The following is a 17,310-nucleotide window of genomic DNA, read 5'->3' on the forward strand; positions in this document are numbered from 1 at the left end:
AAAGGGAGCCGGCAGAACCTCTTGCTGTTCCCCAGGGGCAGGCAGCCGGAAGGAATAAGAGACCCTTCGGAAACAAAGCTATTTCCTTTCTTTCTCCCCCCCCCCCACCCCCAGCTCTTCTAGTAAGCAACTCTAGGGTTTCAGTGGAAGAAAAGCTGGTCTCTGGAGTGCCTTTTTACAATAGAGGGGTGGTTTGAAGAAGACAGGCAAGGATTAACCCACACAAATCAGCTTTCCCTTTTTTTTAAAATGTAAAAAAAAAAAGTTAGATTTTTTTTTTAAATGGGCAGGGGTAAAGCCAGTCTCAGCAAACTTTTACGTGGTAGCATAACTGCTAGTTTTAAACCTGGGAAAACTTTTAACTTATGTCCGAGTTGTCCTGTGTTTTAAATGTCATTGTGAGGAAGACTTTTAACCCCTTCCATTATTACCATCACTGTAGCAGCTGTATTTTTAGACTGTAAACTTGATCATGAGTCTCTCTCTCTCTCTCTCTCTCTCTCTCTCTCTCTTAAAACGCTAATGCTGAAAGGTTGTAAACTTTTTTCTGATGCCGTTTGTAGCCATCATGGATCTAACATTTCAGATGTGTATATTGGTAAATAGGTTGAGTTTGGAAAGTCTGAGCTACAATAAATTTCTGGTTCTAAACCTTGACTGTTGTGCTATATTCCTTCTAAGGAAGTAAAGTGACAAGTAAGCCACCCGGTTTAAGTAAACTAACAAGTCCTTTCTGCTGACCTTAGCTTAAAGAAGCAAGGGAGCACTCTCAGTAGCTGATATAATCTTATTTTAAAAATGTATCGTTGAGTGCTGCTATATTCCTCTTTCTCTGTTGCCTATAAAGGCTATTGCAACTGGGAACCTGGAAATTGCGGCACCTAGTGACAGAATGAAGTATTACAGAGTGCATCCGTTCTCCCAAGGATAAACAACTTCCGTTCTCTAAGAATGGCACATAGCTGCCCTGCCCTCTCCTTTTAGCAGCCAGATAGGAACTTTACGTTTTTTTAAAAGGAAATTATCTAGTCAGTAGCAATCTACACACACACTTTGCCCCCATATGGAGTATAAGAAATGCCAGCCTCTCCCTTGAGCTTCTGTGCCAGTCTACCATGGCTTTCTGTCTCTGCCTCAGGACACAAGAAGGTGATGATGATACTGGATTTATATCTCCCGTCCTTTACTCTGAATCTCAGAATCTCAAAGCAGTCACAATCTCTTTTTTACCTCCCTCCGCCCCCCACAACAGACACCCTTTGGGTGGGGCTGAGAGAGCTCTTACAGTCGCTGCCCTTTCAAGGACAACTGCTAGAGCTCTGGCTGACCCAAGGCCATTCCAGCAGGTGCAAGTGGAGGAGTGGGGAATCAAACCCGGTTCTCCCAGATAAGAGTCCGCTCACTTAACCACTATGGCTGCCCTAAGGCCATTCCAGCAACTGCAAGTGGAGGAGTGGGGAATCAAACCCGGTTCTCCCAGATAAAGAGTCCGCACACTTAACCATTACACCAAATGGGCTCTCACCGACTTAAGTGTTCAGTGAGAGGTCTGTTTCCCTCATTCACCAGTATGTTTGATCAGATACCACTTAGCAGAAAATGGCTGCAACACGACTTAACAAAAACCGCATGTATATTTTAATTCCAAAAAAGCATGTAAACATTTTTTTCCTTAGAAAAGCAACTTTGCAGCTTAACACTTTTGGAACACACACACACACACAAAACCTTGCAGAATTGGCTCACAAGTAAGTACCACAGTGGTTACTTTTACAGTTACTTGATTTAGAGAACACAGATTTTACATTTATCAGGACCATATAATAATGGCTTTGACCTTCACTAGGACATCTCGTTTCAGCTTGGAAGAGGCGTTTTCTCTCTCTCGTCTAGGGCTTGATGCAAAGTTGTAGGTTATTTTGGGTTTTTTTCCAGAGCCTGAATTGTCTGCTCTTCAACCGCGTTAGCACCCAAGAGACAGATTCTTGTCAGACCTTCCAGAAAAGAATCCTGCTGGCCTGGTGAATACTAGAGAACATTTTTGGGGGTCTAATCAGCAAACCAGCTTGTAAACCACTTCTACCTCCTGTAATCCCCAAATTTACACCCCGTACGAAACTATGGCTGTAGTAGCAATGGGCCGTTGTTCTCGGTGTTCTTACCTACTTTGCAAAACTATACTTCTTGGAACCAAAGGGTATGCCTCAAGTCTGGAAGCACTGCGTGCTTAGGGCAGAGACACGTTCCTGGGTTGTGGTAAATGGTTTTCGCGCTCTGGTCCCTTATGACACTACAGTCGGCGGGACTTCACAATGTCAACCAATGTTTGAATCCCCGTCTTTGTAAGCCGCTGTACTCAGCAACTACAGCCGTGGCTGTTGAACCGTAGGGAGCAAAACAAAATAGTTGCGGGGCATTGCAGCAGAAGAGAGCGCTGGGCCTTCTGCTTTGAACCCAAGTCCTAGAGCCACAAGAGCGGTAAAATGCCACTGATTCGAGAAGCTGGGAACAAACTGGCTTTTTGGGGTTCAGGAACGGCACCTAGTGAGCCTTTTTTTCTCAGCGTCTCCAAAGTAGAACAAGCCCTTCCTTCGTGTGCCGTGAAACCATGTGCCATGAAACTTGGCATCCTGCCTTAGAAAGATTCAAGCTCTGTTCTTGATCTTGCCTAAGAGACCCACCGATCGAGTTTATCAAGAGAAGCCGCCCAGGCAGTCTTGCACTAAGAGCACACGGCAGTGAAACCAATCGTTGCTCTCCTGGGGGAGGACTCTCTTCATCTTCTGATGAAGCCCAAAGAAGTAGGAGAAAGAACGAGTGAGATTGGGCCTCCCTTAGAACGCGTGAAACAGGGATATGTCCAAACGGGGACCTCTCCAACCGCTGCAATCCAGCAAAGACGACGATGACTGCAGATTTATACCCCGCACTTCTCTCTGAATCAGACTCGAGCAGCTTACAAATCTCCTATATCTTCTCCCCCCCTCCACCCTGGGAGGTGGGTGGGGCTGAGAGAGCTCTGACAGAAGCTGCCCTTTCATGGACAACTCTGCAAGAGCTATGGCCAACCCCAGGCCATTCCAGCAGGTGCATGTAGAGGAGTGGGGAATCAAACCCGGTTCTCCCAGATAGGAGTCCACACACTTAACCACCACACCAAACTGGCTCTCTTAACCACCACAGCAAAAAGGCCATTCGATATGTTGGTGCACAAAACCGGCCTGCGTTGCTTTCACGGAAGGATCCTGTTTCTTTTAACATTTTTTTTAATGGGGAACCTCGCCAGGCTGGCCTACAAAGCCAGAGCGCGTCTTGAAGAACTTTAAGAACAAGAACAGCTTCTAAACTTTTCCTAAACAGCTCAGCTCCTCTTTGAGGCAGCAGTCCTCAACATTTCAGGTTCCCGTTCGTCCAGCGAAGAGACAAAATAAAGCACACTTAAGTCACCTGTCTAAACCATGTGCTTTACGCCCGCCCGCAGTCCTACCTTATTCCGACGCTGCTGCAGACCTGTGCTAAACCAGTAGCACAGGTTGCTTTTTCTTTGGAGCAGGGGGAATCATTGAGCATTTTTTTGGGAGGGGGGCTACGATGGACTGCAAAATGACTCCCTGCCTGGTCTGCAAGACACTGTCCAGTCTGCGATGACCGGGGAGGCTGGGGGAGGCAGGACTGCAGGCACCGGTTGCAGTGCTCACTCCAGCAGGCAGCATCTCTGCCTCGGGGGCCGCCTCGCACAGTGAGGAGGCAGTGGAGCCAATGTCTCGTGTGGCCGCCGCCCTACTGCCTGTTGTCCTTGGAGACGTTGTGCGCCAGCCAGTTGACCTTGGTCTTCCAGCTCTCCCGCAAGGCCTCGTTGAACTTGAGGTGGAAGTGCTTCCTGGCTTCTTCGTCCGGTTTCCCTAAAGCCAGCGAGTCCTGGAGGGGTGAGATGGGAAACGTGAGGGCCGAGTCGAGCGGCTGGTTTGGGGAGTGCCCTGCTGCTGACCCTCCCACCGTGGAACCCAAAAATGCAAGGAGGACCCCACTCAATCCCTGACCTTCGCTTCTGCTGTGGGACTACATCCTCTTCCCCTCCGACCAAACCAGTGAAGCAGCAGCTTGGCTGAAGGTACTCCATAAGAACACAAGAGAAGCCTCGTTGGATCAGGCCAGTGGCCCATCCAGTCCAACACTCTGTCACACAGTGGCCAAAAAACCCAGGTGCCATCAGGAGGTCCACCAGTGGGGCTGAGATCCTAGAAGTTCTCCCACTGCTGCCCCCCCACAAGCACCAAGAATACAGAGCATCACTTGCTCCAGACAGAGAGTTCCAACAATACACTGTGGCTAATAGCCACTGATGGACCTGCTCCATCAATCTTTTCTGTTTCTAGAATCCAGCCCTTGGTCCATGGAGTTCAGTAGCGTCTGCTCCGACTGGCAGCTGCTCTCCACGGCCTCAGGCTGAGGCAGGTGTGGCCAAACTTGCTTTAATGTTAAGAGCCACATAAAATCAATGTCAGATGTTTGAGAGCCTCAAGACACGAACGCCAGAGGTAGGAAGGAAGTAGAGGTGGAAAGAAAGCAACTTTAAATGCATTCTCCAAGCCACTGGCTAACTTGGCTTGGAGAAGTGATTTAAAGACAATAGGTTAGGTGTATTCAATTTATATCCCACCCTTCCCACCAAGGCAGGCTCAATGCCTTCTCCAAGCCAGCCAACGGGGCAGTGGGGACTTCAAGAGCCACACAATATGTGTGAAAGAGCTTCAGTTTGGCCACCCCTGGGCTGAGGTCTTTTCCCATCACCTCCAGCCTGGTCCTTTTTAATTGGAGATGCCGGGGATTGAACCTGGGACCTTCTGCATGCCAAGCAGATGCTCAGCCACTGAACTATAGCCCCACTTCATGGCTGTCCAGGATCTCAGGCTGAGGTCTTTCCCATCACCTCCTGCCTGGTCCTTTTTAACTGGAGATGCTAGGGATCGAACCTGGGACCTTCTGCATGCCAAGCAGATGCTCTACCACTAAGCCACTGTCTCTTCCACTGACCAGTTCCCCACAGTGGCTAATTTGATGGCCAGAAACACCAAGTGGGTTCATCAGCCCCCCCTTTTTCTTAAGTGAAGATGGCTCCTGGGGGGCTAACAGCTCCCAGTTTGTGGTATTATCCCATTCCCCCTTCTGACCCCCCACAACCACCCTGATTGTAGGCTCTTAGAAGACTTTCAAGGTTATGAGCTTTCGAGATGCAAAGCTTCCTTCGTCAGATACCATCTTGACCCTTGAAAGGTCATAACCCCCAAATCTTGTTGGTCTCTAATGCAATACTGGACTTGGGTCTTCTACTATGGACCAACATGGCTGCCCTCTGACACCAACCAGAACCACCTAGTGGCTGAAAGAGAGACCAGAACAACATTGCCCAGGGAGCTTTCACTGGCCATACAGCTAATCTAGCACAGGGCATCTTGGAGCAGGGCAAATGCTCTCAACTACTCGGTCTGGTTGCTGCTTTAGGAGCTGCCTTTGAGTATCCCACCTCCCAGAGGCTGGAGTTACGTGTGACCAATCAGCTCATAGTACTGCAGTCCGAGCTCTCTGCTCATGACGTGAGTTTGATCCCAGTGAAAGCCGGGTCCAGGTAGCCGGCTCGAGGTTGACTTAGCCTTCCATCCTTCCGAAGTCTGTAAAATGAGTCCCCAGCTTGCTGGGGGGAAAGCGTAGATGACTGGGGAAGGCAAGGGCAAACCACCCCGTAAAAAAGTCTGCCGTGAAAACGTCGTGATGTGATGTCACCCCCGAGTCAGAAATGACTGGTGCTTGCACAGGGGACTACTTTTACCTTTTTTACCTTTAATAAGCTCATAAATAGTACCAACAGGGTTCCTAAGGTCCTATTCCGGAACGTGTGAATGCTCAAAGAAACCAAACCGCTGCCCCATTTAGGAAATGCCAGCAGTTCCCCCCCCCCCCACACCCCCTGGCCACCAGGCTCTCTCACCTTGAGGTACTGGATGTCTTTGGAGCAGCTGAGATCTGGCAGGCCAGCTGCTTTCATCAGTGCAAAGAGGTGCAGGAAGAGGAGGCCGTGGCAGCGGAGGATCATGTAGGCACGCTCGCAGTAACCTCGGAAGCTGTTCGACAGGGAAAGAAGAACTTTTGACTCTATGGTGGTGGAAGACAGTAAGGCTACTGGGGCCTCTCTTCAACCTGCCCCCCCCCCCAAACAGGACCAGAGGAAGAATGTAAAACTCGCAATGAACTAATTCTACAAAAGCGTGCGATCAGTTTTGGACTCAAATCTTGGCTCTCTCTTCTGTTTTGAGCTACCCGTCTTTTGCCACCTGTGTCCAGGACAAAAGCCCTGAGGCTCTTTGGGGGGGAAAGAAGATCGATCGCACTGCCAGCCTCACCGTTCAAATTTCTCACTGTTGCTGGTCTTCCCTTGCTGGATCACGTGGACAAAGTCGTAGGTCAAGATGAAAGGGACCCGCTCACGGTTGATGCCAAACTTGGTCTTGAAGTTGCCCAGGAAATGCCCAAAATCAATATGGAACAGCTGGGAAAGAGGGGAGGGGGCAGAGAAAGGTTAGGGGGCTGCTACGTCCAGCTAGAACAGGGCGGCCAAACTGACTTTATTGTAAGAGCCACGCAGAATGTCAGAAGTCTGAGAGCTGCAAGACGGGAACATCCGATGTTAGAAGGAAGGGAAACAGATGAGGAGGGAGGGGAGGTGGAAAGAAAGCAACTTTAACTTTAAATGCCTTTTCCAAGCTGGTTGACGGGGCGGTGAGGGCTTCAAGAGCCACACAACATGTGTGAAAGAGCCACATGCGGCTCCTGAGCTGTAGTTTGGCCACCACTGAGCTAGAATAGGCATTCAGGCTTCAGGACTCTCTGACCTCTTTGAGGCTGTGGGCATCGTTGGAATTCCACAGAAGCAACAAAAACGCCATGAACCCTGTACCCAAGAACTGCCAACAGTAAATTGTAATTAGCAACACAACCTCTTAACGGCTACAGAACTGCTTGAAACGTTTCTATAACTACAAAACGTATGACAAATAGCAACAGAAAAATGACGGTACAAACAACAAAGTGTTACAATATGACACCAATTTATACAGAATGTATCAGAATTATCCAAAAAGGGAGACTTATGACTAATCTCCACAGAAATATTTTGCAGGCGCTGGATCCAGACGTAACGTTCTGTTCTGTCGCTGAATGTCCTGGCCCTTTAGAAGATTTTAGGTTTGAAACGGATGGAAAGGAAACCTAGATGGTTGTTGCTCACCGTCGGGAGGCTTAGTCATGACATGAACGTTTCAAGCAGTAAATACAGTTTTGCTGGATCTGATATTCGTTCCAGTCGCCACGATTCCACTTCTTGTGAGTCAGCCTTCGGAATTTTGGCACGGTGTGGTGGGCATAGCCACAAAATGGCTGCCGCAGAAGGCAAAGCCAACTACAAAATGGCTGTTTCACAGTTTCACCTTCAGTTGCATTAGGAGGATCTTTGTGCCGTGGGGCAGCGGCTGATGAAGCAACTTAGAATCATAGAGTCGGAAGGTACCGCCAGAGTCATCTAGTCCAACCCACAGCTTAATCTCTAAACGGAGGCTAGATGGCCACCTGATTGCAATGAGCATCCTGTGCATTTAGGGGGAGGCGTTTGTGAGTTTCCTGCCTTGTGCAGGGGGTTGGACTAGACGACCCTAGAGGTCCCTTCCAACTCTATGATTCTAACCCCCTGCACAGTGCAGTCTGCCCAGCCAATCAGATCAGGGCAAGAAACATTCAGAGGTGGTTTGTCATTGCCTGCCTTGGCAAAGGCAGCTATCCCTACACTCAGTGGTGGCCCGAGGGCATATAACAACCTAGGCAGGCTTCCTGCTCTCTGCCGCCCACCCACCCCCCGCGATGAGGCTCGGCCCCCCTGCTGCCGCCCGCCTTCTCTCCCTCCCTGGCGCTGCAATGCAGCCACGCTCCGTCACCCCCGCCCCCCCGAACGCGCCGCACTGAAGCTGGACCCTACTGGCCTTGATGCGGCCGGTGTGCCATCTGATGCTTTGAAGCCCGTTCAGGAGAAGGCTTCTCCCCTCTCTTTCCTGGAACCGGAAGTGAAGAGGAGTTGAAGCCTTCTCCCGTGTGGGCTTCAAAGCATCAGGTGGCGCACCGGCCGCATCAAGGCCAGTAGGGTCCAGCTTCAGCGTGGCGCATTCGTGGGGGGGACGGAGTGCAGCAGCGGGGGGGGGGGGCAGTGGCAGCAGTCAGGCAAGCAAACTAGGTGGTTGTCATGGGCACCGGGGGGGGAGCCCAATTTGGCACCCCCTCCTCCCGCTCCCCTAGGCAACCACCTAGTTTGCCTAGTTGGTGAGCCGGCCCTGCCTATACTTCCTCCGTGGTCTCCCATCCAAACGCTAACCAAGGCCGGCCGCAGTTCGCTTCCACGATCTGATGGGATCAGGCTATCCTGGGCCCTCCCTTACAGAGGCGAAGAAGACGACCAGCAAGGTTTGCTTTTTCGAATCAAAGCGCCGCACCCCGGCAGCCGCCGTCGGATCCCGCCACCTCCCTGCCCTTTGCGATCCCGGCAGGCGCACGGTCAAGCGCCTCTCAGCACTCTGAAGGGCCGGAATTTTGTTTCCTGTTTCGAGAATTCTTACTTGTCCCTAGCGACACGAGTAGATGTTTTTAGAAATTGTTTTGTGCGTCATGTTTTTATTGTTGTTTTGTTTTATTCGGTCACACAAGGTCACTGTGCGACCTTAAATCTGTGAGCCGCCCCGAGCCTGCCTCAGCGGGGAGGGCGGGATGGAAATCAAATAAACAAATAAATAAATATGTGGCTTCCGATTGCTACGCGCAAGCAGTCCATACCTGGCCATTCTCTCGAATCATGATGTTGTCGCTGTGGCGATCGCCGATCCCCAGCACGTACGTGGCCACGCAGTAGCCGGCACATGAAAGCGTGAACTCTTCTATGGCGTGCTCCAGTGCATCACTACACAAAAGGAAAACCACACTGAGAAAAGGCTAGTTTGGTGTAGTGGTTAAATGTGCGGAGTCTTATCTGGGAGAGCCGAATTTGATTCCCCACTCCTCTGCTTGCACCTGCTGGAATGGCCTTGGGTCAGCCATAGTGGTTAAGTGTGTGGACTCTTATCTGGGAGAACCAGGTTTGATTCCCCACTCCTCCACTTGCACCTGCTGGAATGGCCTTGGGTCAGCCATAGTGGTTAAGTGTGTGGACTCTTATCTGGGAGAACCAGGTTTGATTCCCCACTCCTCCACTTGCACCTGCTGGAATGGCCTTGGGTCATCCATAGTGGTTAAGTGTGTGGACTCTTCTCTGGGAGAGCCGGGTTTGATTCCCCACTCCTCCACTTGCACCTGCTGGAATGGCTTTGGGCCAGCCATAGCTCTGGCAGAGGTTGTCCTTGAAAGGGCAGCTGCTGGGAGGGCCCTCTCAGCCCCACACACCTCACAGGGTGTCTGTTGTGGGGGGAGAAGATATAGGAGATTGTAAGCCGCTCTGAGTCTCTGATTCAGGGAGAAGGGCGGGATATAAATTTACAATTCTTCTTCTAGAGATCTTCCCTATCTGGTGGTTACAGTCTATTTCAGAGGGCAACCATGTTGTGTCTGCAGGAGACCTTAATTCAAAACCCAGAAGCACCTTAAGAAACCAACCAGATTGGGGAGGGGGTGTCAGTTTTTGTGAGTCAGACCTCCCCTTGACTCTCGAAAGCTGATACCCACCCCCCAAACAAAACTTTTGCTGATCTCTTAAGGCAGGAGTGGCCAACGGTAGCTCCTCAGATTTTTTTTGCCTACAACTCCCATCAGCCCCACCCCTGCCTTAAGGTGCTACAGTCCCAGTCCAGCTGGTGGTGAAGTTGTAGTAGCCAAGCAGAAATAGATCCGGCTGCACAATCACCGTGCAATGGATTTATGGCACAAAAGCCAAAGCCGAGCCCCTCTCCTCTTGCTCTTTGGGAATTCTTTTCCGTAGAGACTGGCCCTGACCAAACATCAGTTCCCTTCTTTTTCATATCCTTGTCATTTAAGAAAACAGTTACGCTGATGTCCCATTTTTGACACTCTCTAGCTGCCTCTGGGAAATCTACCAAGCCAGATGTGGGGGGCCAAAAAGCCTCCCCCTGCCCACCTGCGCCCCAGCATCTTGTCTCCAGAGGGGTATATTCGGGGCTTTCTTTGTAGATAAAGCCCAGGAGGAGCTCGTTTGCATATTAGGCCACACCCCCTGATGCCATGCCAGCTGGAACTGCATCCCTGTGTGTTCCTGTTCAAAAAAAGCCTTGGGTATACTTCTCCTGACTGTGGAGGTTCCATTCAGCTGATGTGGCAGATCTCCCATGAACTGGTCTAATTTATGGAGAGCTGTCCGGACAGCTGTCAGACATAAGAATATAAGAGAAGCCATGTTGGATCAGGCCAGTGGCCCATCCAGCGCAACACTCTGTGTCACACAGTGGCCAAAAAAACTAAGTGCCATCAGGAGGTCCACGAGTGGGGCTAGAAGCCCTCCCACTGTGCCCCCCCAAGCACCAAGAATGCAGAGCATCACTGCCCCAGACAGAGAGTTCCAACAATATGCTGTAGCTAATAGCCACTGATGGACCTCTGCTCCAGATGCCTATCCAATCCCCTCTTGAAGCTGCCTATGCTTGTAGTCCCCACCACCTTCATCTTTGAAAGTATCTCTGCTAACAGCACACTATTGTGGCAGTGAGTTCCAGAAGTTGACTCAGAAATTGCAGAGTACAACCATTCTTGAACAGTTAGATGGCCATCTGACAGCCTAGATGGCCATCTAACAGCAATGAAGATCCTGTGAATTTAGGGGGAGGGATTTGTGAGTTTCCTGCATTGTGCAGGGGGTTGGACTAGATGACCCTAGAGATCCCTTCTAACTCTATGATTCTAGTTGCTATTGGTCAAAACGAGCTAAAGTTGAGACACGCAGGATATCTCCCGAGCTGGGCCTTGCTGCTTCAAATGGCAAGTGTTTTCTTTGTTTATATCCCACCTTTCTCCCCAATGGGAAGCCAGGGTGGCTTCCGACATCGTTCTCGTCTCCATTTTATCCTCACAACAGCCCTGTGAGGTAGGTTAGGTGGAGAGTGTGATGTAAAAGCGAGCCTGGCTGTATTTTGTGACCTTCCTTGAGTCTCGCTGAGAAAGGTGGGCTTACAAAAACAGTTGATGAGAAATGTTCTTTGCAGAGCCTGAATCTGAAGAAGCAACTGGGACTTCTTTCGACTGTCACAAAAAGACAAGAGCTTGTCTAAATCACAGTTTCTGCCACCAGCTTTAAGCTCCCAGACAGAAAAGACAAATCCCAGTTTGTATCTTTCCCCCAGCAGGTCCAACGCTCTCTCTAAACCACCCTTTGTAGCCAGGCTGCTCCTGAAACCGCAGTTTGTGAATTCAGACCCTAGTACAAGCCACAGTTAAGGCAATCTGTGGGTTAACAAGCCAGCTATTTTTTTTTTTTTAAACTTTTTGATGATCACCAACAAACCCAGCCTGAATTCAGATAAGTTGGGCCGCCTGAACTCAGACATGACATCTAGCCAGGAGAGCCAGTTTGGTGTCGTAGTTAAGTGTGCAGGCTCTTATCTGAGAGAACCGGGTTTGATTCCCCGCTCCTCCACTTGCAGCTGCTGGAATGGCCTTGGGTCAGCCATAGCTCTGGCAGAGGTTGTCCTTGAAAGGGCAGCTGCTGGGAGAGCCCTCTCAGCCCCACCCACCTCACAGGGTGTCTGTTGTGGGGGGAGAAGATACAGAGATTGTGAGCGGCTCTGAGTCTCTGATTCAGAGAGAAGGGTGGGGTACAAATCTGCAGTCATCTTCTCCTTCACTTGCAGCTGCTGGAATGGCCTTGGGTCAGCCATAGCTCTTGCAGAGGTTGTCCTTGAAAGGGCAGCTGCTGTGAGAGCTCTCTCAGCCCCATCCACCTCACAGGGTGTCTGTTGTGGGGGAGGAAGGTAAAGGAGATTGTGAGCCGCTCTGAGACTCTTCGGAGTGGAGGGCGGGATATAAATCCAATATCTTCATCTACCTTACAGGGTGTCTGTTGTAGGGGAGGAAGGGAAAGGCGATTGTGAGCCGCTCTGAGACTCTTCGGAGTGGAGGGTGGGATATAAATCCAATAACTTCATCTACCTCACAGGGGGTCTGTTGTGGGAGAGGAAGGGAAAGGAGATTGTGAGCCGCTCTGAGACTCTTTGGAGTGGAGGGCGGGATATAAATCCAATTTCTTCTTCATAAGCCATGGTACAATGTGAAGTGTGGGGGGGCCTGTAGCGCCCCAGAGGGCTCAGCCTCCTTGTGGATTTTACAGACTCCTCCCTCCCTCTGGGGACCCCTCCCCCGATCGCCTCAGCACATAAAGCAGGTAGCGTAACAGGCAGGCTCTCCCCTGAAGCACTCTGAGCAGGGGTGGGTGGGCAGGCAGATGCCAAAAGTTGAGTGGGTAGGTGGGCAGCCAGCCCCACCCCCTGCTCCCAGCAGCCCTTAGTCTGAGCTCCAGGAAAGGTAGAAGGGGAATCGGAGCTTACACGCAATTTAAATCACACTGGAGGGGAGAGGGGTGGCCCCCAGCTTCTTGGACCCCCCTCCTATGCCCCCCCCGTGGCCCCCTCCTGTGACTTTTAGCTACGGGGCTTGGGGGGGCAGGATGAGGGCAAGACCCCCCAGAACAAGAAAGCAAAAGACGAAGCCCCAAACCTACCCGGGATTTTTGGATTTCAGCCAGTTCAGCAGGGCGTCCTTGTTGAAGGCAGCGGTGGCCGCCATGTTGCTCTTGTTGAGCTGGATGTTGGCAATGGTGTCCGACTGCATGATCACTTCGATCAGCCCCGTCTTGTCTCCCGTGGAGAGGCAGCCGTAAGGGGTCATCCTGTGGAGAGGAGAGAGCGCAATGATGCACTGGGGGGGTGTCATTACATTTACAGCGTTACCTTCCTTGTTTGTCCCATCCTTGGGAAATGGAGCCATGTCCCCTGTAATCTTGCCTGTGGCTACAGTTATTGATGGCTGGGCAGGGGTGGAATTCTAGCAGGAGCTCCTTTGCATATTAGGCCACACACCCCTGATGTAGCCAATCCTCCAAGAGCTTACAAAAAAAAGAGCCTTGCAAGCTCTTGGAGGATTGGCTACATCAGGGAGGCGTGGCCTAATATGCAAAGGATCTCTTGCTAGAATTCCACCTCTGTACATGCCCAGAACCCAACACTTTATCAGATCAATCAAGTGGTCCAATGCAGAGTCATTCAGCAGAGGATTATATGAGAAAGAGAGCTCATAAGAACATAAGAGAAGCCATGTTGGATCAGGCCAATGGTCCATCCAGTGCAACACTCTGTGTCACACATGAGGAGCCACGTTGGATCAGGCCAATGGCCCATCCAGTCCAACACTCTGTGTCACAGAAGAACATCAGAGAAGCCACGTTGGATCAGGCCAGTGGCCCATCCAGTCCAACACTCTGTGTCACAGAAGAACATCAGAGAAGCCACGTTGGATCAGGCCAGTGGCCCATCCAGTCCAACACCCTGTGTCACAGAAGAACATCAGAGAAGCCACGTTGGATCAGGCCAGTGGCCCATCCAGTCCAACACTCTGTGTCACATAAGAACATAAGAGAAGCCATGTTGGATCAGGCCAGTGGCCCATCCAGTCCAACACTCTGTGTCACAGAAGAACATCAGAGAAGCCACGTTGGATCAGGCCAGTGGCCCATCCAGTCCAACACTCTGTGTCACATAAGAACATCAGAGAAGCCATGTTGGATCAGGCCAATGGCCCATCCAGTCCAACACTCTGTGTCACAGAAGAACATCAGAGAAGCCATATTGGATCAGGCCAATGGCCCATCCAGTCCAACACTCTGTGTCACATAAGAACATCAGAGAAGCCATGTTGGATCAGGCCAATTGCCCATCCAGTCCAACACTCTGTGTCACACAGTGGCCAATATATGTGTGTGTGTATACACACACACATATATATATACTGTGGCTAATAGCCACCGATGGACCTCTGCTCCATATTCACTCTGTCATCTCACCGCTGCTTATTTACTTTGCAGATTTAAACCAACTATTCAGCCTGTTACAGTTCTCAAGGAGACCTCCAGGGAAACTGAAAATTACAGTCGTACAAATTCTAACCGACCAACCAACCTTTCCACAGAAATTAAAACTAAGTGAATATTTGCAGTTTTTAGAATAAATATTTTTAGAACCGATTCAGCAACGTGTAGCAGAGGACAGCATTAAACTGATTTTATTGTGGATTATTTGTATTTTGCTGTTGTACGTTGCCCAGAGCCCCATGTCAGCCCGGATGAGGCGATTCATAAATCTAAATAACAACATTATAAAAAACAGGCAATCCGATGATATCAGGTCGGTATTTAGAAGAGAGATGAACCCAAGAGAAGACAGAGAAACACAACCTGGCCAAGCAGCCGCATTAATCTTGAGAAAGATCTTCCAGGGGAAATGAATCACAAATGCTACAGGGCACATTCACACGTGACAGAGCCACGAACGCAAGTCTGCCAGGCAACGTTTCATCCCATGGGAAAGATGCAGCCGGTCCATTCATCACCTGCATAGCTTTGGGGGCGGGCCGCGCGTTTCATTTGCAATCCATTCAGGGCCTGGCAAAATCTACATCTCTAGGCACGTCAAACAACTGACACACTCCTTTTTGCAGGTTTGATTTCAGCTAGGCTTTTTTTGTAGCGGGAACTCCTTTGCATATTAGGCCACACACCCCAGATATAGCCAATCGTCTTGAGAGCTTACAGTAATAATAATAATAATAATAATAATATTTTATTTTTATATCCCGCCCTCCCCGCCAGGCGGGCTCAGGGCGGCTAACAGGCACGGGAATCCCATGATTCTTATTGGACAGTATAACAGACATGGGAGTCCCATGATTCATAAAACATAATAATTTGACATTAATTACAAATAGTTATTTAAAATACATAAAAACAAATAAATATAATAAGATATATTAAGGTAGGTGCTAGAATGATGTAATCCAGATGTATTTAGGATGGCTAAATATCTGTTCATTCGTTGATCCGGTTCTATATCAATTCAATTACCACATGTTGTCTCAAATGCCAACTGAAAGAGAAATGTTTTGCAAGCCCTGCGGAATTGGTTCAGGTCCCGCAGGGCTCGCACCATCTCTGGTAGATCGTTCCACCAACGAGGGGCTATCACCGAGAAGGCCTGCTCCCTAGTGGCCTTCAACCTAACTTCTCTTGGCCCAGGGATTGTTAGTAAGTTCTGGGAACCAGATCTCAGTGCTCTCCGGGGTACATACGGGGAGAGGCGGTCCTTTAGGTAGGCAGGTCCTCGGCCATATAGGACTTTAAAGGTGATAACCAGCACCTTATATCGGACACGGTAGACAACCGGCAGCCAGTGCAAATTACGCAGCCCAGGCCGTGCAGGCTCCCACCGTGGTAGTCCCTCCAACAGCCTGGCCGCCGCGTTCTGGACTACCTGAAGCCTCCGTGTCCGGTACAAGGGCAGCCCCATGTAGAGGGCATTGCAGTAGTCTAACCTCGAAGTGACCGTTGCGTGGATCACAGTTGCTAGGTCGGCGCGCTCCAGGAAGGGAGCCAACTGCCTCGCCCTCTAAGAAGAGCCCTGTAAGCTCCAGGAGGATTGGCTACATCAGGAGGTGTGGCCTAATATGCCAAGAAGTTCCTGCTACCAAATACGCCCGGGATCTCAGCAGGGGAGGGAGGGAAGAGGGATGAAAGGATGAAGGGAGGCAAAAGGTCTCCCGGGGATACAACCAAACATCATTGGCTAAATGAAGCTACTAGCATTGGATGGGAAAGATTTTCCTTTGATGATGATGATATTGGATTTATATCCCATCCTATACTCTGGATCTCAGAGCAGTCACAATCTCCTTTACCGTCCACCCCCACAACAGACACCCTGTGAGGTGGGTGGGGCTGAGGGGGCTGTCACAGAAGCTGCCCTTTCAAGGACAACTCTGCGAGAGCTACGGCTGACCCAAGGCCATTCCAGCAGCTGCAAGTGGAGGAGTGGGGAATCAAACCTGGTTTTCCCAGATAAGAGTCTGGGTACTTAGCCACTACACCAAAATGGCTGTCTTTGGTGGTAGATGTCAATGTTACTAACATCTCTTTTATCATTTTTAAATAATAAAACAAGGAGGAACTAAGTTCTTGGAGATTTGGTGGTCAGTCCCTAGTTAGTGAGTCATTTTAACATATATTTTTATAGCAGACAGTAAAAGGTGACTCAGAGGTGGCCTCTTCAGGACCACACAGATGTGCCTAGTAAATAAAGAAATGCCCAGGCTATTATAAGGTCCTTATCAATACCCCCCCCCCAATCCTCACAACTCTAAATGGGCTTCCAGGTTCATCTCAAACTAGCAACGCCCCCTTCCCCTTGAGACACGGTTTGGTGTAGAGACTGAAAGCAGCAGACTCTAATCTGGAGAACTGGGCTTGATTCTCTTTCTCCACATGCAGCCAGCTGGGTGGCCTTGGGTCAGTCACAAGTTCTCTCAGAACTGTACTCTCAAGAGCAGTTCTCTCACTCAGCCCCGCCTACCTCACAGGGTGTCCATGGCAAGGAGAGGAAGGGAAGGGAAGGGAAGGGGACCGGAAGCCGCTCTGAGACTCCTTCGGGTACTGAAGGGCGGGGTATAAAACCAGCTCTTCTTTGCCCCACCTCCACAGTGCCCTCTCCCTACTGGGGAGAGCCAGGTGACATCCCTCAAAGGCTGGGCCTGGCCCAAGGACCTCGGGGCTGACCCCTTTCACAGTTGGAAGCCTCACCTCAAGTCAAGGCCCTCTTTCTTCCACAAGATGTCCATCAGGTGAATCATCTGTAGGGTCAACATGTCCTGGCGAAGATCTGGAAGACAAATACGACTGTTTAAAATAGTCTGTCCTCTCTTAGGGACGAGGACACGGGTGGCCAAACTGTGGCTCGGGAGCCACATGTGGCTCTTCCACACATCTTGTGTGGCTCTTGAAGCCCCCACCGCCCCGTCAGCCGGCTTGGAGAAGGCACTTCTCTCTTTAAATCAATTCTCCAAGTCAAGTCAGCTGGCAGCTTGGAGAATGCATTTAAAATTAAATTCCTTCCTTCCTTCCTTCCTTCCTTCCTTCCTTCCTTCCTTCCTTCCTTCCTTCCTTCCTTCCCCTCTCCCCTTCCCATCTTTTGGCTTTCAAACACCTGACATTTATTCTATGTAGCTCTTATGTGAAGCAAA

The 17,310-nt window shown here is 50.1% G+C and overlaps 1 protein-coding gene across 2 annotated transcripts in view; it reads right to left on the reverse strand.

The window, feature by feature from the left end:
• Window positions 1-3,743: 3,743 nt before the first annotated feature.
• The window catches only part of PIK3CD (phosphatidylinositol-4,5-bisphosphate 3-kinase catalytic subunit delta), a 57,454-nt gene continuing 43,887 nt past the window's right edge, over window positions 3,744-17,310 (reverse strand). For both annotated transcript variants that reach the window (XM_060259286.1, XM_060259285.1), the window contains 6 exons: window positions 16,871-16,949; window positions 12,749-12,916; window positions 8,869-8,992; window positions 6,399-6,544; window positions 5,987-6,119; window positions 3,744-3,918 (listed from right to left, as the gene is read on the reverse strand). In XM_060259286.1, the coding sequence (XP_060115269.1) occupies window positions 3,781-3,918; window positions 5,987-6,119; window positions 6,399-6,544; window positions 8,869-8,992; window positions 12,749-12,916; window positions 16,871-16,949 (788 nt within the window). In that variant the 3' untranslated portion in view covers window positions 3,744-3,780. The remainder of the gene's footprint in view (window positions 3,919-5,986; window positions 6,120-6,398; window positions 6,545-8,868; window positions 8,993-12,748; window positions 12,917-16,870; window positions 16,950-17,310) is intronic.

This window comes from Heteronotia binoei, chromosome 18 (assembly GCF_032191835.1).
Source record: "Heteronotia binoei isolate CCM8104 ecotype False Entrance Well chromosome 18, APGP_CSIRO_Hbin_v1, whole genome shotgun sequence".
Classification (NCBI taxonomy): Eukaryota; Metazoa; Chordata; class Lepidosauria; order Squamata; family Gekkonidae; genus Heteronotia; species Heteronotia binoei.